The following is a 23431-nucleotide window of genomic DNA, read 5'->3' as shown; positions in this document are numbered from 1 at the left end:
AAGTTTCATGAAAAGAAGTATACCCTTGAGATCTGACGTATTTGCTTCTGTGGTGCAATCATGTAGAAAAACCCAAGGGTAGCAGCGGGCCGGTGTCAGGCCGAAGGTTCAGAGGTCAAAGAAACTGACACCAACAGGAAGGAGGGATAACACAGCTGCACTAGGAAAGAGGCAAGGTTGGGAGAGGTTAAGACAGTGGAGGGCATCCCTCATGAGGGAGGGCACAGGCACAGGCCCAAAGGCAGGGGACTGCTGGTTGGAGTGAGCTTCCACTGGCAAGGGCAGAATGCACAGCATCCGTCTGCAGGCGGTATTAGACGCCTGAAGGCACCTACCTGCTGTGTTGAGGGAGGACTGACAGCATGGAACTACTGAGCCCCACACAGACTAGTATCCAGGACAGCCCGAAGGCCAGACAGAGCCATTAAGCCTTGGCCTGGAGCAATCTGGCATCACAGGCAAACATCTCTGTTCCCCAGCAGGTTGGCTGCTGCGCACTGAGCCCCAATGGGAGACCAGAAGGCCAGTTCAGGGCATGTGCAGAAGACTCTACCCACAAATTTTGGGCCACTGAGGACATCTAACCATAGCCACCCACAGGGCACAAAGAACTGAGCTCTGATGACCAGTGTCTACCCTACACCCATTTGCCAAGAAGCCTAAGTCCCACTGAGGCTCAGTTGGCCTTTTAATTCTGATCCCACATGATTCCCCCATGTTGGTAGAAGACAATTATTACATCCAGGAAGAAAGGCCTGAGCAGGGTGGGACATTTTCCCAACCACCACATGGTGCTGCCGAGTACTTGAGTAGCCTTGTTAAAAGTTCTTCTTCTGTGAACATTCCCCAGGAATGGGTTGTTTTAATTTGTCTGATTTCTCTCAGACTGTTCAAGTTCAGTTGGACAATATCCACCATATCATAGATAAGTTTTCACAAATGCCTAAGGTGCCTAACTGGTTTTCTTGTTTTCACTGGAGATGGATGGTAATTACAGGTATGCTTTGGTTATGTGACTATACTCCTATTATGTTAATGTGTGTGCGCAATTTAAGTAGTAGCTTAAAACCTATACATGCTGAAGTTACTCTATAAGAAGATATGTCAAAGAAATAATCAATCTTCCCATGTTTTCTGCCGCCTGCTACTTCTATAGCTTTTCTTCTTCCTTCCTAATTACAACCCTTAAATAGAATTCGTGCCTCATATCAAATTTACAGAGTATCATAATTCTTCCAAGTGGTGAAGATATCTCAAGACAAATGCTGGGCATAGAAGCCACAGGGCAAAAATATGCAAAGAAGTAAAAAGCTAACCGTTTCAAACAATAAGGCTTCTCTCTCACTTACCAACTTTACATTTCCCTGTATGGCCCCGGAAGATGACTGGTTAGCCAGAGACGGGTAAGATTCCTCAAGGGAGGAACAACCTAAGACAGGCACAGTCGCAGGGGGGTCATCAGGTGAGAAATTGGGGATCAACAGAGGTGAGGCTTAGAACCTCACCCCCCTGTTCTGAGAGAAATCTTCTGCATACGTGGATGTTTTATTCCCCTTGTCTAGCTTGGATTAACACATAGTCTACAGGCACACACCTGATCATCTACATTTGCTCTCTTACAACACTAAAGTATGTTTTCTACCTTTATCTTGTATCTACCTACCACTTCAGCATTTTATTAAAAATAATAATAATAGAGAAATGTGGTATCCACATATAAATCAAGTATAAAAATCAAATGAGTATTCATATTTGAACTGACTGTTTATAGTTCATAATGCATGAGCAAAACCAAAGGTTTCTGTGATGGCTGCCCTTGTACTGTTCACCATGTAAGAACTTATTCACTATGTAAGAATTTGTTCTCCATGTAAGAACTTGTTTGTTATGCCTCAGAAGATTGGAGACTGACGAAAATTAGGCTTGGGGTGGATTAATGATTGTGCATTGAGCATTGACTCCCCTATACAGAATTTTATTGTTGTTAACAACCATTTGATCAATAAATATGAGATGCCCTCACACACACACACAAAAAAAGTATACACTTCCAATGGTAAAATAATAAGTAACCGGGACGTAATGAATATAGTCAAGATATTGTAACAGCTTGGTATGGTGATAGCTGGTACCTAGAATTGTCATGTATATAAATGTTGAATCACTATGTTGTACACCTGAAACTAATGTAATACCGTGTGTCAACTACCCTTCAATAAAAAAATAATTATCTACAAAAAAAAAAAAAAAGTTCTTCTGACTGCAAGATTTCTGCCCAAATGTGATTGCCACTCCTTGTCCCCTCTAGGATTTTAGAGAAAAGAATATCACCCTAAGGTGGTGGCAGCAATGGCTTCTGACCCACCATGCCATATGGATGCTGCAGGCCAAAACCTCTCATGTCAGAGGACTCCAATATCTGGCTTTTCTTGGAAAACCAAGATATCTGGGAAACCCATATTAACTCACTATGTTGTCTCTCTATCCATTAAAAAGGACATATCTGAAATAAGCCAGGTGGAGAAAGACCAGTATCAAATGATTTCACTCATCTGTGGAGTATAACATCAAAGAAAAAACTGAAGGAACAAAACAGCAGCAGACTCACAGAACCCAAGAATGGGCTAACAGTTACCAAAGGGAAAGGGACTGGGGAGGATGGGTGGGAAGGGAGGGACAAGGGGAAAAGGGGGCATTACTATTAGCACACGTAATGTGGGAGGGGGCATGGGGAAGGCAGTATAGCACAGAGAAGACAAGTAGTGACTCTAGCATCTTATTATGCTGATGGGCAGTAACTGTAATGGGATATGTGGGAAGGACCTGATAATGGGGGGAAATCTAGTAACCACAATTGTATATTAATGATACCAAAATAAAAAAAATATGAATGGAAAAAAAAAAGAAAATGACTAGAAAATAAATCACAAACAAAACATTTTAAAAAAAAGAAAAAAAAAAGGACATATCTGCTTGGGGGCAACCAGAAGTGGAGTAATGAAGACCATGGCTGGGCACTTTCAAGAAACCTGGCTACACACAAACCACTCTGCAGACCACGAGCTCTGTCTTCTCTTGGTGTTGGGGGTTCTTACCTACGCAGTGACAGCCATGAGGTGAACTGCCCAGTGAGGATACATGAATTCATAAAACATTGATTTGGACTGTAGTTAGGGTCTAAAATAAGGTCTGCAGGTCCTGAGTTCTGCATACTCTTATCCCACTTGGCCATAGTCATCCAGAAATTTTTTTTATGTACCTTTAGAATAGCCAAGTCCCCTCTAATTTACCAGTGTTCTCCACACCCTGTGTTGCTGTAATAATGATGGCTCCCACATGGCCCCTGTGGGTATCATTATACCTGCTTCACCCTGCATACCGGATAACTGCAGCTGCTATTCTGTCCAAGGTGGCATAGGCCTATAGTTTATTACTGTCTAACTTCCCCTTATCACACGCAGTGCTTCTCTATCCATATATAGTACCCACTGAGACTCTAATGGTCTCTCAGGGTCATCTCTTTTAGGAACCAGAAGACAACTTGTCAGATGGGGAGCCCAGACTTCTCCCTGGGAAGTAAGGACCTGCCTCCTAACTCAACAGTCCACTCTCGTGTTGCTAAGTAGTACCTTCCCTCATCAGGGTGAGCTCTGGGCCCTCAGGAGCTCTGAAACATAGGCCACAATATTCACTCCACAAGCCTGTTTTTCCCAGTCCTTCAGAGAGCAATGCAAAGTAGGCCACAATAGGAGAGCAACTCCCTGCATTTCTAGTACCTGAGGCACATACTTTTGGGTGCCCTCTATAAGCCATTCCCCAACTCTACCCATATCTTCTCTCAACCTACCACACCACAACCCCCAAGACTAAAGGTGATATGTCTTATAATGTCTTTATTATGCAATATTGAGCAGACCAAGATTAGTGGTTTCAGGGGAGGGTGATTTGTGGGCTTACTGGACACATCACTGGAATTACATGCAGACTTGACAACATTCATAAGGAACATGCATCTTCCTGAGAAGCCCAAACCGGACATCCCTCAAAGCCTGCTGATTGGAATGGGGTCAGTTTATTCCCTAACCCAGTGATAATGGGAATAAAGCCACTCCAATTGGCCCAGGACAATCCTGATTCCTTCTAGGAAGGTAGCTCTTTTTTCCTTGTATATGTAGATGATTGCTTCAAATATTTGGATTCAAGCAGGCTGGAAAGATGTTTATGCTCCAGTGGAGAGATAACTCTGCCTAGGTTCCTGGTCTGCTCAGAAAAGGCAGATTAGTGGTACATGTAGATAATTTCTCTGTGGGTATTCTGCTACATGAAGTTTGACCTGGTGGAGATTTTCTCACAAAACCATTTCCATAAGGCTCTACTCAGGTATGAATCCTTTTATGCTGAGCAAGGTTGCAGAGGCGGCTGAAGGTTTTCCCACAGTGGCCACACTCGTAAGTCCTTTTTCTGGTGTGAACTCTCTGGTGTCGAACAAGCGTGGATCTTTCACTAAAGGCTTTCCCACATTGGCTGCACTCATAGGGCCTTTCTTGTGTGTGAACTCTCTGGTGACGAATCAGGTGCGAGTTATTGCTGAAGGCTCTCCCGCATTCACTGCATTCATAAGGCCTTTCTCCAGTGTGAACTCTCCAGTGATAAATGAGGCTGGATTTTCGGCTAAAGAACTTCCCGCATTCACTGCACTTATAAGGTCTTTCTCCAGTGTGAACTCTCTGATGTTTAATAAGAATGGAGTTTTGGCTAAAGAATTTTCCACATTCACTGCACTCATAAGGCCTTTCTCTTGTGTGAACTCTCCAGTGCTCAATGAGACTGGAACTGTGAGCAAAGCCTTTCCCACATTCGCTGCACTCATAAGGCTTTTCACCAGTGTGTACTCTCCAGTGTTGAATCAGGCTGGAGCTGCGGCTGAAGGCTTTTCTACACTCACTGCACTCATAAGGCCTTTGCCCAGTATGTACTTTCTGGTGCTGAATAAGGGTGGAGCTATTGCTGAAGGCTTTCCCACATTGACTGCATTCAAAAGGTCGTTCTCCAGTATGAACTTTTTGATGTCTAAGGAGATGGGAGCTTTGACTGAAGTCTCTTCCACATTCACTGCATTCAAAAGGCCGTTCTCCAGTGTGAACCTTCTGGTGTTGAGCAAGATTAGAGTTATTGTTAAACGCTCTTCCACATTCACTGCACTCATAAGGCCTTTCACCAGTGTGAACTCTCCAGTGTTGAATGAGAGCAGAGCTTCGGCTGAAAGCCTTACCACACTGATTGCACTCATACGGTCTTACTTGGGTGTGAACTTTTTGGTGCCGAAGGAAATTGGAGCTTTGGCTGAAGGCTCTTCCACATTTGCTGCACTCAAAAGGCCTTTCTCCAGTGTGAACTTTCTCATGCCGAGTGAGATGTGACCTGTTATTGAAGGCTTTCCCACATTCACTACACGCATAAGGCCTTTCTCCTGTATGATTTCTCTGGTGATGAACAAGTGTGAGTTTGTGACTAAAGGTTTTCCCACAGTCACTGCACTCATAATGTTTTACTCCAGCATGAAATTTCTGGTGCTTCCTCTGTTTAGATGGATGACTAAAGACTTTATCATACTCCCTACACACATGAGATGTTTCTGCAGTGTGAAATTTTTGGTGATTAACAAAGGTTAATTTATCCTCTAAGGAATTTTCAACTGTTGGGCATCTAAATGGTGTCTCTACAGAGTAAGTCCTTAGGTGGTTGAGGAGGGTGGAGTTCTTCTGGAAGGCTTTTCCGCAGTCACTGCATTTGAAGAACTTCTCTATGGTATGGACTTCTGGGAGCTGTCCAAGATTAGAACTGTGCGGGAAGGCTTCCCTGCACTCTGTGCTATACAGCTTCCCACTACTGTCAATGGCTGAGTAGTGGAGGAGATCATGGCTGTCTGAGGTATCTTTACTACTGTCCCCACAAATGAAGGGCTTCTCTGACAGGAAGACTGCAGAGCTCCTCATAAATAAGTCCCTATTCTTGTCCCATCTAAAGGGCCTCTCTCCATCATGCCCCTTCTGGTGCTGGTGAAGGTTTGCACGAAACCAAAATTCTCTTCCACATGCTCCACATATATAGGGGCTCTTCTCAGGATGTGTTGCTTTGTGTTCTTCCAGGTGCAAAATGTCTTTCAAGAATGGGCCACACATGTCACAATTGTCAGCCCTCTGAGTAGAAGGATATGCACTAGGGATCCTGACCACCCTTTCCACAGCAGCATCCTGCTTGGAATGGACCTCCTTGTCTTCTACTCCATGCCAACAACCTGAAATCAGAGAAATTTCTTGTTAACTGAGTGTTGTACTTAGTGGAATGGGTTGACTTCATTAGAAATGTGTGACTGACACATACAGGAATGGGTTCAAGAGGTCGCTGACAGGCCAACAGGGCCAGAATGAGACTGAAGGACCACTGTGCAGAAGAATGGCCCACTTGTGCCCAGCCAAGCCAGAGAAAAGGAGGCCTTACTGGGACAAGAATGAAGAGATGGGGCAAAGGCCTTGAATAAACATTTCTCAGAAAAAGACATATAAATGGCCAGTGAGCACATGAAGTTGTTAAACATCATTAGTCATTAGAGAAATGCAAATCCAGGCCACAATAAAATACCATTTTACACCCATGAGAATAGCTAAAGAAAATAGAATAACAAGTGCTGATAAAAAAGTAGAGAAATTGGAACACTCATACATGGCAGTAGGAATGTAATATGGTGCTGCCAATTTGGAAAACAGCTTGTTAATTCCACTCCTATGTATCTACCAAATAGAAACGAAAACATTATGTACACAAAAACTTGTATGTGAAAGTTCACAGCAACATTTTTCATAACAGCAAAAAAGTGGAAACAAGCCATTGCCCGCAAACTGACAGACAGATTAAACAGATAGCGGCACAGCTCTGCAGTGGGATGTCATTTGGCCACAAAAAGAAATGGGATACTTGTATGTGGGATAGAACTCAAAAACATTATGCTAAGTAACAGCCAAAGAAAAACATATGTTATATAATTCCATTAATATGAAATGTCTAGCACGAGCAAATCTATGTAGTCATAAGGTAGATTAGCAGTTGCCAAGGGATGAGGGTGAAGGGATAAGGGATGATGGGGCATGACTACTAATGGGTACAAAGTTTCTCTTTAGGTGATGAAAACATTCTAAAATTAGATTATGGTAGTATTTATACAACTGTGTAAAGATACTAAAAATCAGTGAATTGTACATTTTAAACAGTAAACTTTTTGGTGTATCTATTATATATTTTAAAATGTCTCAGGGAACACTTCTCCAAAGAAATCCAGATGGCCAACAGGCACATGAAAAGATGCTTCACATCGTTAATCATCAGGGAAATGCAAATTAAAACCACAATGAGATATCACCTCACACCAGTTAGGATGGCCAACATCCAAAAGAATAGGAACAACAAATGCTGGTGAGGATGCAGAAAAAGGGGAACCTTCCTACACTGCTGGTGGGAATGTAAATTAGTTCAACCATTGTGGAAAGCAATATGGAGGTTCCTCTAAAACCTAAAAATAGAAATACCATTTGAACCAGGAATTCCACTCCTAGGAATTTACCCAAAGAAAACAACTTCTCAGATTCAGAAATACATATGCACCCCTATGTTTATTGCAGCACTATTTACAATAGCCAAGAAAAGGAAGCAACCTAAGTGCCCATCAGTAGATGAATGGATAAAGAAGATGTGGTACATATACACAATGGAATACTATTCAGCCATAAGAATGAAACAAATCCTACCGTTTGCAACAACATGGATGGAGCTAGACAGTATTATGCTCAGTGAAATAAGTCAGGCAGACAAAGACAAATACCAAATGATTTCCTTCACCTGTGGAGTATAAAAACGAAGCAAAACTGAAGGAACAAAATAGTAGCAGACTCACAGACTCCAAGAAGGAACTAGTGGTTACCAAAGGGGAGGGTGGAGAAGGGAGGGTAGGGAGGGAGGGAGAAGGGGATTGTGGGGTATCATGATTTGTGCACATGGTGTGTGTAGGGTCAAGGGGAAGACAGTGTAGCTCAGAGAAGACAAATAGGGACTCTGTGGCATCTTACTACACTGACAGACAGTGGCTGCAATGGGGTATGGGTGGCACTTGATAATAAGGGTCAATGTAATAACCACATTGTTTTTCTTGTGAAACCTTCATGAGAGTCTTTTTCAATGATACCTTAATAAAAAAACAAAAAAATAAAAACACAAACTGTCTCAGGGAGAAGAGGCAAAGCCTCAGCTCAGCCACACACTGAGCCACCCAGCCAGGAACTGGTCATGCTTGGTGATATCTGTCAGGCTGACCAGAGATGCCTGATCCCTCCACTGCCATGAGTCCCTTGGGCAACAGCTATTAGGGATGCTCATGAGGCTGCTCAGAAAGAGATGGGGGAAATGCACACAGCCTGGTCCCAGCACCCACAGCACCTGCAACAGGAAAACTTGGAAGGAAGCAGTAGCCATAGTCTGACTCTAGGACAAACAGAACTTTCTACAGGAAAAAGGAATAGGGCAGAAGCTGGCCAATATGCTGCAGCAGGACATAGGGGGCCTACCAAGTGAGGTCATGAGCTCAAAGTTCTCCAGCATCACACTGTGGTACAGGCGTCTCTGGGCTGCGTCAAGGATTCCCCACTCCTCCTTGGAGAAGTACACGGCCACATCCTTGAAGGTCACTGGGTTCTGCAACAATGGGATAGCTGAGCCAGGTGACCAATAGGTGGGCTGAAAAATAAACAACAGTCACATGGGCACGCTCAAGCTCCTGACCTGTGACTCAAAGTTCTGTCACATCTACCACTGGCATCTCCTCTTCTCATGAGCCCCTCCTCTCCTCTAACCCATCCCCACAGGCCTCCGCCTCAGAGGAGATGCTAGGCCCGGCATTGGTGCCCCTCTCTCTCCACAGTCCCGCTGGCCACTGTGTCCAGGCCAGTCCAGTGAGAGGAGCTCAAGGCAGATGGGTGCTCTCTGAGCTGTTGGCTTGCAGGCAGCAGTCCCCTCCCAATTCTTTATTTTCCCTCTGAAATCTACTCCTTACACCAACTCCCCACACAAGGGCCAATTTCCCTTTGTCCCCAAACCACACCTCCCAGATATAAGAAAATTTTGACTCTCCTTTCACCCCTTCAGGGTCGTGGGTCCATTGGCTCATATTCCCTTACTTTATACATGTCACTTTTTGGACACCCTGCCCCAAATCTCTGCTCCCCCCGACCTCTTGTACAACTGCCTTTCTCCCTGTCCACACCACAGGCACTTTCCAGTAACCTGATATCCCAATATGCACACGGAATACCTGAAAAGGGCAATGACGATCTATTACTGATCCTGGCCTGCCCCAGATAGCAAAAAAAACCCTCACTGCCAGAGGCAGCAGCTATAACCCTTCTTACTAATGCCTCCCTCCTTGCCTCATTGCTCCAACCTTCAGCACCCCAGAATCAAGAGTGAGGTTCTCTGCTCCTTCCCCCCTCTGCCCGTGTACATGCTGTCCCCTCACCAGTCATAGCTGTCCTCACTCCTAAAACACAGATCCCAGACCTACTGACCTTGACCCTTGGCTTGGGGAATCCTAGCTCAGGCAGACCCCTTCTGCCCATTACTCCCCAGCCTGACAAACCCCCAGAGCCCCAGGGAAGAGGCCACAACACCTGCTGAGCCAGAGAAGTATACCAGTCTAACTATGGCTCCACTGTCTTCCTACCTGTTACTTTTATGCTTCATTTTTCATCCCAGGCCTATTCTCTGCTCAAAGGATTGGTCACTACCCTGAACCCAACCCACAGCTGCACACACAGTGACCACACACAAGCCTCCACCCCTCCTATTTCTCCAGCCTGGACCTGGCATAAAGCACACTTGGCACCTCAATTTGGCAGTCACTCTGGCATCTCAAATACAATATTGCCAAAACCCAACTAACTTCCCTCTGAAATCTACTCCTTACACCAACTCCCACAACTGAAAAACCTATCAGGATATCTCACTGCCCCACATTAGGAAATCAAGTCCACGCTACTTAAAAAGCAGATCTGGGATTCTCAAAAACACCTCTGAGAGGAAGGGAGCCAAGATGGCGGTGTGAGTAGTTCAGCAGAAATCTCCTCCCAAAAACATATATATTTTTGAAAATACAACAAATACAACTATTCCTAAAAGAGACACCAGTCGATGCAGTACAACAGCCAGGCTACATCTAAAACTGCGAGAACTCAGCATCACGCGAAGGGGGTAAGCTGCGGCCCAGTGGGACCTGAGCGCCCCTCACCCCAGCTCCTGGCGGGAGGAGAAGAGTCAGAGCGGGGAGGGAGAGGGAGCCCAGGACTGCTAAACAACCAGCTCTAGAAATCCGCACCGGGAGCACAGACACACGATGCATGGGGTGCTGGATATTAGAGAAACAGAAAAGCAAAACCTGTGAGCAGGTCCCCACAACTGGCGCCCCTGAGACAAAAGAAAAGCAGGTGCTTTTTGCAAGTCTTAAAGGGACAGGGACCCCACAGCTGGACGAAGTAGTCCCGGCACACTCAGCCTAGCATCTGGGAATCCCGGGGAACTCTAGGGGACCTAACTCCCTGGGAGGCAGTGCAGCTCTGAAGCCCCTGACATAAGCAGCCTACCAGTCGTTCCCCCAACTGGCGCAGACCCCGACATACTGGCCCAGTAGTGCAGGAGTGGCAGTGCGTGCCAGGGGCAGCAGCACCAGAGGGGCCAGGAGCAGCCTGCGTGAGCCCGCGGCAGCAGTGGCCAAGTGGCCCAGGGCTGGCCTGCGTGAGCCGGCAGCGGCGACAGAGCAGCCCACACGAGCCTGCGGTGGCTGTGCCTGAGCAGCCCAGGACCGGCCCACGTGAGCCAGCAGTGGTGGTGACAGAGTGGCCCGGGAGTGGCCCGCGCATACCAGCAGTGGCGGAGTAGCACCCCAGGAGCAGCCGTGCCCCCAGCAGCCACCCAGAATCTCAGCCCAGTGCACAGCCACCTGGGCCAGACCCAAAGGCCACTGTTGGCGCACAGCTGCACGGCAGGGGCGCCGCTTTCACAGGAGAGCACACCCGATGTGCCTGCCACTCTCCGCAGGGCTCCGTGCTATTCTGACAGAGACCCTGCCCACAGCAGCTTAAGGGACTAACCCAGTGGCTGCTCCAGGAGTGCGGGTAACCCACACAGGCAGCGGAGAAGGGCAAGGCATCCAGCAAGCAGGAAAGGACTTTGCTCCCAGCTGACACATGTGCTACTGGCCTACAGCCACCGCTATAACCATGAAAAGGCAGAAGAATTTAGTCCAGTCCAAAATAATCCAGACAACCCCTGAGAGAGGACCTGCAGAGATAGACCTAACCAATCTCCCTGAAAAAGAATTCAAAATAAAGGTCATAACCATGCTGATGGATCTGCAGAGAAATACGCAGGAGTTAAAGGAGCAAGTACAGAGGGAGAATACAGAAATAAAACAATCTCTGGAGGGACTTAAGTGCAGACTGGATGAGGTGCAAGAGGCCACTAATGGAATAGAAATCAGAGAACAGGAATACAGAGAAGCCGAGGCAGAGAGAGATAAAAGGATCTCCAGGAATGAAAGAATATTAAGTGAACTGTGTGACCAATCCAAATGGAACAATATTCACATTATAGGGGTACCAGAAGAAGAACAAAGAGAAAAAGGGATAGAAAGTGTCTTTGAAGAAATAATTGCTGAAAACTTCCCCAAACTGGGGGAGGAAATAGTCGCTCAGATCATGGAAGCACACAGAACTCCCAACAGTAGGGACCCAAAGAGAACAACACCAAGACACATAATAATTAAAATGGCAAAGATCAAGGACAAGGACAGAGTATTAAAGGCAGCCAGAGAGAGAAAAAAGATCACCTACAAAGGAAAACCCATCAGGTTATCAGCAGACTTCTCAACAGAAACATTACAAGCCAGAAGAGAATGGCATGATATATTTAATGCAATGAAACAGAAGGGCCTTGAACCAAGGATACTGTATCCAGCACAATTATCATTTAAATATGAAGGAGGGATTAAACAATTCCCAGACAAGCAAAAGTTGAGGGAATTTGCCTCCCACAAACCACCACTACAGGGTATTTTAGAGGGACTGCTCTAGATGGGAGCACTCCTAAGGCTAAACAGATGTCACCAGAGAAAATAAAATCACAGCAAAGAAAGCAGACCAACCAAATACTAACGAAAGGCAAAAAATAAGATCAACTACCCACAAAAGCAGTCAAAGAAAACACAAAAGAGCATAGAACAAAACACCCAACCTATGAAGAATGGAGGAGGAGGAATAAGAAGGGAGAGAAATAAAGAATCATCAGACAGTGTTTATAATAGCTCAATAAGCGAGTTAAGTTAGACAGTAAGATAGTAAAGAAGCTAACCTTGAACCTTTGGTAACCACGAAACTAAAGCCTGCAATGGCAATAAGTACATATCTTTCAATAATCACCCTAAGTATAAATGGACTGAATGCACCAATTAAAAGACACAGAGTAATAGAATGGATAAAAAAGCAAGACCCACCTATATGCTACTTACAAGAGACTCACCTCAAACCCAAAGACATGCACAGACTAAAAGTCAAGGGATGGAAAAACATATTCCATGCAAAAAGGGAGAGGAAAGGAGGTGCTGCAGTACTAGTATCAGATAAAATAGACTTCAAAACAAAGAGAGTAACAAGAGATAAAGAAGGACACTACATAATGATAAAGGGCTCAGTCCAACAAGAGGATATAACCACTATAAATATATATGCACCCAATACAGGAGCACCAACATATGTGAAACAAATACTAACAGAATTAAATGAGGAAATAGAATGCAATGCATTCATTTTGGGAGACTTCAACACACCACTCACTCCAAAGGACAGATCCACCAGACAGAAAATAAGTAAGGACACAGAGGCACTGAAAAACACACTAGAACAGATGGACCTAATAGACATCTATAGAACTGTACATCCCAAAGCAAAAGGATACACATTCTTCTCAAGAGCACATGGAACATTCTCCAGAATAGACCACATACTAGGCCACAAAAAGAGCCAGAGTAAATTCAAAAAGATTGAAATTCTGCCTAACAACTTTGCAGACCACAAAGGTATAAAACTAGAAATAAATTGTACAAGGAAAGCAAAAAGCCTCACAAACACATGGAGGCTTAACAACATGCTCCTAAATAATCAATGGATCAATGACCAAATTAATATAGAGTTCAAGCAATATATGGAAACAAATGACAACAACAACACAAAGCCCCAACTTCTGTGGGACGCAGCGAAAGCAGTCTTAAGAGGAATGTATATAGCAATCAAGGCATATTTAAAGAGGAAGAACAATCCGAAATGAATAGTCTAATGTCACAATTATCAAAATTAGAAAAAGAAGAACAAATGAAGTCTAAAGTCAGCAGAAGGAGGGACATAATAAAGATAAGAGAATAAATAAAGAAAATTGAGAAGAATAAAACAGTAGAAAAAAATCAACGAAACCAAGAGCTGGTTCTTTGAGAAAACAAACAAAACAGATAAGCCTCTAGCCAGACTTATTAAGAGAAAAAGAGAATCAACACACATCAACAGAATCAGAAACGAGAAAGGAAAAATCACGACGGACCCCACAGAAATACAAACTTATTAGAGAATACTATGAAAACCTATATGCTAACAAGCTGGAAAACCTAGAAGAAATGGACAACTTCCTAGAAAAATACAACCTTCCAAGACTGACCAAGGAAGAAACACAAAATCTAAACAAACCAATTACCAGCAACAAAATTGAAGTGGTAATCAAAAAACTACCAAAGAACAAAACCTCCGGGCCAGATGAATTTACCTCGGAATTTTATCAGACATACAGAGAAGACTTAATACCCATTCTCCTTAAAGTTTTCCAAAAAATAGAAGAGGAGGGAATACTCCCAAACTCATTCTATGAAGCCAACATCACCCTAATACCAAAACCAGGCAAAGACCTCACCAAAAAAGAAAACTACAGACCAATATCCCTGATGAATGTAGATGCAAAAATACTCAACAAAATATTAGCAAACCAAATTAAAAAATACATCAAAATGGTCATACACCATGACCAAGTGGGATTCATCCCAGGGATGCAAGGATGGTACAACATTCGAAAATCCATCAACATCATCCACATCAATAAAAAGAAGGACAAAAACCACATGATCATCTCCATAGATGCTGAAAAAGCATTCGACAAAATTCAACATCCGATCATGATAAAAACTCTCAACACAACGGGTATAGAGAGCAAGTACCTCAACATAATAAAGGTCATATATGATAAATCCACAGCCAACATCATATTGAACAGCGAGAAGCTGAAAGCTTTTTCTCCAAGATCAGGAACAAGACAGGGATGCTCACTCTCCCCACTGTTATTCAACATAGTACTGGAGGTCCTAGCCATAGCAATTAGACAAAACAAAGAAATACAAGGAATCCAGATTGGTAAAGAAGAAGTCAAACTGTCACTATTGGCAGATGACATGATATTGTACATAAAAAACCCTAAAGACTCCACTGCAAAGCTACTAGAACTAATATCGGAATTCAGCAAAGTTGCAGGATACAAAATTAACACACAGAAATCTGTGGCTTTCTTATACAATAACAATGAACTAATTGAAAGAGAAATCAGGAAAACAATTTCATTCACAATAGCATCAAAAAGAATAAAATACCTAGGAATAAACCTAACCAAGGAAGTGAAAGACCTATACCCTGAAAACTATAAGACATTCTTAAGAGAAATTAAAGAGGACACTAACAAATGGAAACTCATCCCATGCTCCTGGCTAGGAAGAATTAATATCGTCAAAATGGCCATCCTGACCAAAACAATATACAGATTCGATGCAATCCCTATCAAATTACCAACAGCATTCTTCAATGAACTGGAACAGATAGTTCAAAAATTCATATGGAAACACCAAAGATCCAGAATAGCCAAAGCAAACCTGAGAAGGAGGAACAAAGTGGGGGGACCTCGCTCCCCAACTTCAAGCTCTACTACAAAGCCACAGTAATCAAGACAATTTGGTATTGGCACAAGAACAGAGCCACAGACCAGTGGAACAGATTAGAGATTCCAGACATTAACCCAAACATATATGGTCAATTAATATAAGATAAAGGAGCCATGGACATGCAATGGGGAAATGACAGTCTCTTCAACAGATGGTGCTGGCAAAACTGGACAGCTACATGTAGGAGAATGAAACTGGATCACTGTCTAACCCCATACACAAAAGTAAATTCGAAATGGATCAAAGACCTGAATGTAAGTCATGAAACCATAAAACTCTTAGAAAAATACATAGGCAAAAGTCTGTTAGAAATAAACATGAGTGACATCTTCATGAACATATCTCCCCTGCGAAAGGGAAACAAAAGCAAAAATGAACAAGTGGGACTATATCAAGCTGAAAAGCTTCTGTACACCAAAGGACACCATCAATGGAACAAAAATATATCCTACAGTATGGGAGAATATATTAATAAATGACAGATCCGATAAAGGCTTGACATCCAAAATATATAAAGAGCTCACACACCTCAACAAACAAAAAGCAAATAATCCAATTAAAAAATGGGCAGAGGAGCTGAACAGACAGTTCTCCAAAGAAGAAATTCAGATGGCCAACAGACACATGAAAAGATGCTCCACATTGCTAGTCATCAGAGAAATGCAAATTAAAACCACAATGAGATATCACCTCACACCAGTAAGGATCACCACCATCCAAAAGACAAACAACAACAAATGTTGGCAAGGATGTGGAGAAAGGGGAACCCTCCTACACTGCTGGTGGGAATGTAAATTAGTCCAACCATTGTGGAAAGCAGTATGGAGGTTCCTCAAAATGCTCAAAATAGAAATACCATTTGACTCAGGAATTCCACTTCTAGGAATTTACCCTAAGAATGCAGCACTCCAGTTTGAAAAAGCAGATGCACCCCTATGTTTATCGCTGCACTATTTACAATAGCCAAGATATGGAAGCAACTTAAATGTCCATCAGTAGATGAATGGATAAAGAAGATGTGGTGCATATACACAATGGAATATCATTCAGGCATAAGAAGAAAACAAATCCTACCATTTGTAACAACATGGATGGAGCTAGAGGGTATTATGCTCAGTGAAATAAGCCAGACAGAGAAAGACAAGTACAAAATGATTTCTGAAGGGCCCCCACCAGTAAGATGGCGAACTTCCGGCTTCTCTTCCGGGTCCTCAGTTCCCGACGGCACCACCTAAAGACCAATCACCTCTCTCCCCACTCCCACTCCCAGCACCTAGCCAATAGCCACCAGCCCTGTAGAAGTAACACCACAATCACCCCATGCCCCTTCCTATATAACCCAGCACCTTTCCCCAATAAAGCGGAATTCTCCAGTGAATTGCTGCTGTGTGTGCTCCTTTCCTTTCAATTTCACTCATATGTGGAGTATAAGAACAAAGGAAAACTGAAGGAACAAAACAGCAGCAGAATCACAGAACCCAAGAATGGACTAACAGTTACCAAAGGGAACGGGACTGGGGAGGATGGGTGAGAAGGGAGGGATAAGGGTGGGGAAAAAGAAAGAGAGCACTGGGATTAGCATGTATAGTACGTGGGGGGCATGGGGAGGGCTGTGCAACACAGAGAAGTCAAGTAGTGATTTTACAGCATCTTACTACGCAGATGGACAGTGAGTGTGAAGGGGTATGTGGGGGGGACTTGGTGAAGGGAGGATCCTAGTAAATATAATGTTCTTCATGTAATTGTAGATTAATGATACCAAAATAAAATAAATAAATAAATAAAATAAAAGTGGGATCCAAAAAAAAAAAGCATAAGGTAATTTAAAAATTGTTTTAGAAGGGTTATTTTGAAAGGATGCTTTTCCTATGTCTGGACATAGTACCTGGGACTCTAAATTAAGGTCATATAACAGTGTATTTGTTTTGATTTCCTTACGGAGGACAACCAGCTCTCGATTATTACCTATGCTCTAAGCAGGCTTATTTCTCTAATACACTAGCTTTATGCTAGTGTATGTGTTTCCATAAACCATTTTTTTCCTCTGTGTCACTATAGTATTTATAGAAATGAATGTGTTACTGCTAAAGATTTAAATTAGTAACTGTGGAAAGGAGAATTATAATGGTATAAAAGGCTTGATCTGTCACCATCTCTCTCTTATTAGCCATCTTTTTTCTCTTTATCTGTTTCTTTTAAATCTTAAGAAAGATTATTTTCAGGAACCATTTATTATCTTATCTTAGAAATTAAGAGAAAAAGAATAAACTCCTTTTTATGTATAATTTCTGAATGACAAAAAAGCATAGGAATCAAATGTTATAAATTATATTTGCTTTTTCTAAGGAAAGGTTTATGGAGGAAAATACTTCTTTCTTTTCCTCACCCACAATTGCTTTGACTGTTCAGTCAATTAAACTTTTAATACAAGCTTCAAAAAAAAAAGAATGCAGCAGCCCAGTTTGAAAAAGACAGATGCACCCCTATGTTTATTGCAGTACTATTTACAATAGCCAAGAAATGGAAGCAACCTAAGTGTCCATCAGTAGATGAAACGATAAAGAAGTTGTGGTACATATACACAATGGAATATTATTCAGCCATAAGAAAACAAATCCTACCATTTGCAACAACATGGATGGAGCTAGAGGGTATTATGCTCAGTGAAATAAGCCAGGCAGAGAAAGACAAGTACAAAATGATTTCACTCACCTGTGGAGTATAACAACAAAGAAAAACTGAAGTAACAAAACGGCAGCAGACTCACAGAACCCAAGAATGGACTAACAGTTACCAAAGGGAAGGGACTGGGGAGGATGGGTGGGAAGGGAGGGACAAGGGCAGGGAAAAAGAAAGGGGGCATTACGATTAGCATGTATAATGTTGGGGTGTGGGGCACGGGGAGGGCTGTACAACACAGAGAAGACAAGTAGCAATTCTACAGCATCTTACTACGCTGATGGACAGTGACTGAAGGGGTATGTGGGGGGGACTTGGTGAAGGGGGGAGCCTAGTAAACATAATGTTCTTCATGTAACTGTAGATTAATGATACAAAAAAAAAAGCAGATCTTGGAGCCAACGATTTCTCCTGCCTGCACAGGCACCCCTCACGTCCAGCACCAAAAGCACACGCCTGAACTGCTGCAGTCACCTCGACGGCTCTCCTGTGTAACCTCAGCACACACACCCAACCCCCAGACCATTCTCTACTCGCATCCAGAAGGTGCTAAGACCTGAGTCGGAACACCTCCCTCCTCTGTTCTAAACTTTCCATGACTTCCACCATGCTCAGAACAGACGCCCAACTCCTCATCCTGCCATTCCAGGCCTGGCGCTGGTCCCCCTGCTCTTTATTTCTACCTGCAGTTCCCTGTCCACTTACATCTTCCACTCACCTCCACGCAATTTGCACATGCTGGTCCCTGTGCCTGGGACCTTATCCCCTAGCATTCCAAAAACGTGAACTCCATACAACCTCTGGCCTGGATTCCCGTGGCCACTGACTCCCAGGGCCCTAGACTCACGTGTAGGCGAAGAATCCAGGACACCACCACTCCCTATGCCTGATCTCCCGGCACACGACGGCAGAACGTCCAGCTGGTGAGCGCTTGGGCCCCCTCCACTCACCTGAGCCGGCTCCGTCAGCGAGGCTGCCGGCCCGGGAGGAACCTGTGGGCTGGGCAGGGCCATGCAAGGCAGCGACAGCGACGGGCCCTGAGGGCTCATCCCAACCTCTTCACCCTCGCCGGGCGGGGTGGCCGCGGGCTGACAGTCGCACTCAGGGCCTCAGTCTTTCCCGGTATAAAATGCGCCCGAGGATATGGAAACAGCCTCCCGGGACCCAGGGAGGAAGGCGGGGTGTAGAAACTCTTGTGTCCGTCCCACATACAGGAAAACAGAGGCTCAGGAAAGAGGAGCCATTAGCCGCGGGCCAAGTGCTTGCAGAGGCGTAGTGACCGGCGCAGCCCTTCTCCCTTGCGCTCCTCTCCGGGTCCCAAAGGCCACCTGAGGACCCGCCCACCAGGGGCAACCTGAAGACTCCACGGCGACGACGGAAGTCCGGCCCCACCCTTCGGTGCCCCCGCGGAGACGCCCGTACTCTGAGCCTTCATTGGTTCAGGGCCCTTCGACTATGACCTTATTTCCATTAACCAGTCGCGGTGTCGCTTGGCCGTTGCCTAGGTGACCAGGAACTGATCACCTTGCGTCACTTATCACGCGACGCGAACTACATTACCCAGAAAGACATTTGCCGTGCGTGTGTCCGTGTTGTCAGCGCGCGCACCAGATTTGGCCAATGAAAAGCCGGGAGAGGGCCATTTCTGGGGGAGCTGTAATACTCTGACCAATGATCGCCCAGGGGAGGGGCATTTCCGGAACTGCAGTGCAGGCTGGGTCCGACCACGGTTTTGGCATCTTGCCGTCTCGTCCTCGCAGGGCTGACTGGCTGCGCACAGCGTCCAGGAGGCTACCCGGCCCCGCAGAAACGCGAGCGGGGAAGGCATGGGAGTCGGAGACGCCCCAGCTCTCTGCCCTGTACGCCCGCGGCCGTCGCGAATGTCCGTCTCTGATCCTGGGGAGTAGGGGAGCGACTCTGTGGGGCCTTCGGGCTGCATCGGGCCGGAGTTGGCCGCCAAGGCCTCGGTCAAAGCTCGCTCATGCCCGTGGCCTCCCTGGGCTTTTGCTAGGGCAGCAGAAACTCTTCCCTCCTACTGGGTGGTAAAGTAGCCAAACTAATAGGGTTGCAAGGTGTCCTCCTCCTCTGGGGGTCTGCAATTGACCAGGAGGGGTGGACATGAGAGCTCCCCCCGCATGCCTCCCAACTCCACATCAGTGAGGTTTCCCCTTATCAATTTTCACAATTAGCAGTTGTATTTGTTAGGTGTTGGGCCTGAGCTGTCTGGACATCTGTCGGGGGAGGTGACACATGCACTGGGGAACACACAGGGAGTTCCACTTTGGCCTCTGGATGTCCAGGCTGCAGTGTGCTGGTGGCCTGGACTGGGGAAAGGCCTGAGAATAGAATCTTGGAAGGAGAGTCTTAGGTGGTGTCTTGTGGACAGGGTGTCTAGACTAAGCAGGGTGGAGGAGATGGGTGCAGAAAAAGAGAAGCACTATCCAAAGACCTGTGGATCTGGGGAGAGCACACATCCAGGAGTGCCCAGGCACTCAGATAATAGAGGGCGAGTATGTGTGTCAGGGGAGTTTGGGAGACATAAGGGGAGGTGGCTGGCAGGACACAGGGTTCCAGATCCCATACCCAGTCCTAAGATCACAACCATCTGCCCCTTTCTGGCTGCTGTTTTTGGGATGCCAGTGACCTTTGGGAACAAAGTCCCACACCTTTTTCGGAAAAAGTGGGTCTCCTCCGTGAGGCCCAGTGGGGTTCTGCCATGATGTGGTGCTGTTCTCAGCAGGTCAAGCCACTCTGTGGGATGTGCTGCTGGACCATGTGTTGCTGTATAAACAGCCCCAACAATTTTTGCCTTGGGACCTTGACAACCATGGTCAGGGATCAAAAGTATCACAGCCTGCATAGTAGATTACGTCCAGGTGGGTTATTTTTTGGCCAAGTGACTCAGTCATAGTCTGTGGCTTTTTTGTCCCCTCTATCACATCTCCTCAGCCCAGTTGAAGTTTCCTGTCTGCCCCCATACTGGTGTCATGGGCACTGACACGGTCATTGTGGGGCCAGTGAACTTTTCCAGTGAGGTTTTCTCTTGTTCATTTTGTGAGGTTCCATTCTTCCAGATGCACAGGTGATCCTCACCCACTTTGGTCTGTAATGGGGTGGGTAAAACACTGATTTGGGGTTGACCTCTCATTAACCACTTGATCTGCCCTGAGAATTACTGCCTCCATCCTGTGCGGTGTGATCACCTAACTTGAACATGGCAAGGAAACCTGGCTGGCGGACAGGGCAGCCTGAATCAGTCCATGACCAGAGATGCCCATGGAGGGCCAGTCCTGGAGAGTGAAATACAGGTGTGGGAGGGCCTGTGACAATGGGCTGGTCTCTCATCTGGTGCAACATTGAGTAGCTATGTCTCTTTTCTTTCTGACCCCCTTCTGACACTATTCTGTGTTCCTCTGATTCCTGTCTTCTGGCTGACTCCTCTCTGTCTTCTGCCTCTCATCCTTTTTTCTCCCTTCTTATGGCCAGATCCACCACTATTGGCTTCCTCTTAACATGTCAGGAGCTGATACGTATCCTTAAATAGTTCTTGGAAATCAGTTCCTACATGAGACTGGCTTGTTCCCTCTAAGGAAGGTGGGCACAGTGCTGATAATCCCAGGCCTGGACTATCCTCACTGCACAGTACTGCCTGTTATCAGACGCTGAGGTCCTCCCAACGACAAATTTTGCAGAATTTAAAGAGAATTGACACTGAAGAGACACCTGATAAATGTACATCATAAGCAGAGGTTTTTAGGGAGAAGCAACTGTTTTCTACCAGCAAAGAACTTCACAGAGTGGGAAAAAGTCCCAAGTACACTGGGAAGGTGAGAAGGCTTTCACCTGTCTCCATCTGAGAAAGGAGTATATTCACATCTTTGAATGTTACAAGTGTGGTAAGGTGGGAAAGTCTGTAGGCGGAGCTCTATTTCCTTTGAGCACCAGATTTTTTGCCACCAGAATTTTTATCCCTCCCCTATAAGAGCAGAGTGTGTGGCCCATACTTGAGAAAAAATCTGCATTTCTCCCTGCATAAAAACATTCATACTGTTAAAGGACTCATAAGTGCAAAGGATGTAGGCACCTCCGTTCAGAGCTCTGCTCTCTTTAGCACAAATAATTCAAACCAGAGAACAGTTGTACAAATGCAATAATTAAATGAAAGCTTTCAGGAAAATATCAACCTGTTCCACACAATCCCCACTGGAGAAAGGCATAAAAGTACAGCTAATGTTGGAAAGCTCCTCTCACAGATTTGATCCTGTTTTGCAGCACTAAATTACTACATCGTGAGTAGTAAGTAGGGAAGCAAAAGGCTGCAGCTCCTGCCTTATTTGCATAGAAAGATGCACATTGAAGAAAGCATTTATGTGTACAGCTGCCACAGAAGAGCTGTCAGCCACAGTTCCCATTTTGCCCAACACCAGAAACTTCACCTGAAAAAAAAAAAGCCTTTTCAGAGCAGTGAATGTAGTAAAGTTTTCAGCTGCCTTAAAAAAAATTATTTTAAAATAAGCCTTACTCCACATAAAATAACACCTGAGAAGGACCCTGCCTGAGTAGGCTTCAGTCACAAGTTGGACCTTGTTTAGGACCTCCACCTGGAGAGACACTCCATAACTGTCTTGCATGTGGGGGAAGCTAGTAGGGGCCACACTGTAATTTGTGACCTGCTGAGGAACTTTGGGAGAGCATTGCACTGCTGGGCCCTGCGGATGAAGCCTTTCTGTATTTGATGGTCACCTCCAAATACACTGATGCTGACTGCAAACAGCCCCCTGATCCCTGCTTGAATTCCCCTAGAAGGATGGTTGTGGTCCTGCACCCACTGGAATGGCATCATGCTTACCCATGACTTTGAGTTTGGACGGACATGATGCCATGAGCAAGGAGCCTGATGGGATGGTTTCTGGGGGGCTTCTCAGTAAGTTTCCCATTGTTCGTGGACATTGTATGTTCTACATTAGACATCCATGATGTCTTCCTTGAGCATCTCAAGTACTCATACAAGTTTTATGCCTGCCTGTCATCACCCAGCCCTGGTACCATGAACTCAGACTGCTCTGGACTGTTTGACAATAAATACATCACCAATTAATTCTTCTCTAATATTGGGGTCCTATTTAGTGGACGGAGTGAATTGATAACAGAACATGTGCTCCCAGACTGCCTACTGGAGCCATTATAGCACCTGACAGAGGGCACAGCAGCAAGGCATGGAGCAGCTGTGTCCGGTTGTCATTTTTATTTCTACCCCATGTTTCCGAAAGAAAGTCCCTGTGTTCTGAAGCTTCTGACCTGGAGTTTGCCTGGGAAAGGCAGGATGATGGTCTCTGTTCCAGGGAATGTGTCCCGTGCCAGCAGTATTGAAAGGAAGCCCTCTGGAGGCCAGACTTTGGTTATACATCACCCACCTGTATATGTACAAGGACCAGGTGAGTAAAAAACACTGGGTGTGAGGAAATAGGGCATGGGGAAGCCTGACAAACTGCTTTGATGGTTGGGCCCTTGCAGGATGAGGGTATGCAGAGGGTCTGAAGGCCCATAGACCTGTATGTCTCCCACACTTGTATTATAAAGGTTTTACATGTTCCTTTTATGGCCCTGTAAGCTGGATACTTTTTGGCATCA

General features: G+C 45.1%; 1 protein-coding gene across 2 annotated transcripts; it reads right to left on the bottom strand.

Annotated features, from left to right (window-relative positions):
• Window positions 1–3878: 3878 nt before the first annotated feature.
• ZNF132 (zinc finger protein 132) lies at window positions 3879–19302 on the bottom strand. Of its 2 annotated transcripts, none has more exons than XM_036900628.2 (3): window positions 18751–19302; window positions 8616–8784; window positions 3879–6298 (listed from the first exon to the last, which is right to left on the bottom strand). In XM_036900628.2, exons 1-3 carry the CDS (start codon window positions 18847–18849, stop codon window positions 4377–4379), a joined length of 2190 nt encoding a protein of 729 aa, XP_036756523.2. In that variant the 5' UTR covers window positions 18850–19302; the 3' UTR covers window positions 3879–4376. The 2 variants fall into 2 exon arrangements, with proteins under 2 accessions (XP_036756523.2, XP_057352476.1); XM_057496493.1 differs by having other exon boundaries at window positions 18648–19301.
• Between the last annotated feature and the right edge of the window lie 4129 nt (window positions 19303–23431).

Source organism: Manis pentadactyla (assembly GCF_030020395.1).
Source record: "Manis pentadactyla isolate mManPen7 chromosome 15 unlocalized genomic scaffold, mManPen7.hap1 SUPER_15_unloc_1, whole genome shotgun sequence".
Lineage (NCBI taxonomy): Eukaryota > Metazoa > Chordata > Mammalia > Pholidota > Manidae > Manis > Manis pentadactyla.
The sequence above is the reverse complement of the archived record's forward strand: the minus strand, read 5'-3'. Positions and strand labels throughout refer to the sequence as shown.

Bases quoted from the DNA above. Each gene is read 5' to 3' on its own strand.
- ZNF132 (XM_036900628.2), bottom strand. From the start codon at position 18,849: ATGAGCCCTCAGGGCCCGTCGCTGTCGCTGCCTTGCATGGCCCTGCCC. The intron at 8,785-18,750 runs GTGAGTGGAGGG...TTTATTTTTCAG, and splicing joins CGCTGACGGAGCCGGCTCAG to CCCACCTATTGGTCACCTGG. The intron at 6,299-8,615 runs GTAGGCCCCCTA...CTCTGATTTCAG, and splicing joins TGAGCTCATGACCTCACTTG to GTTGTTGGCATGGAGTAGAA.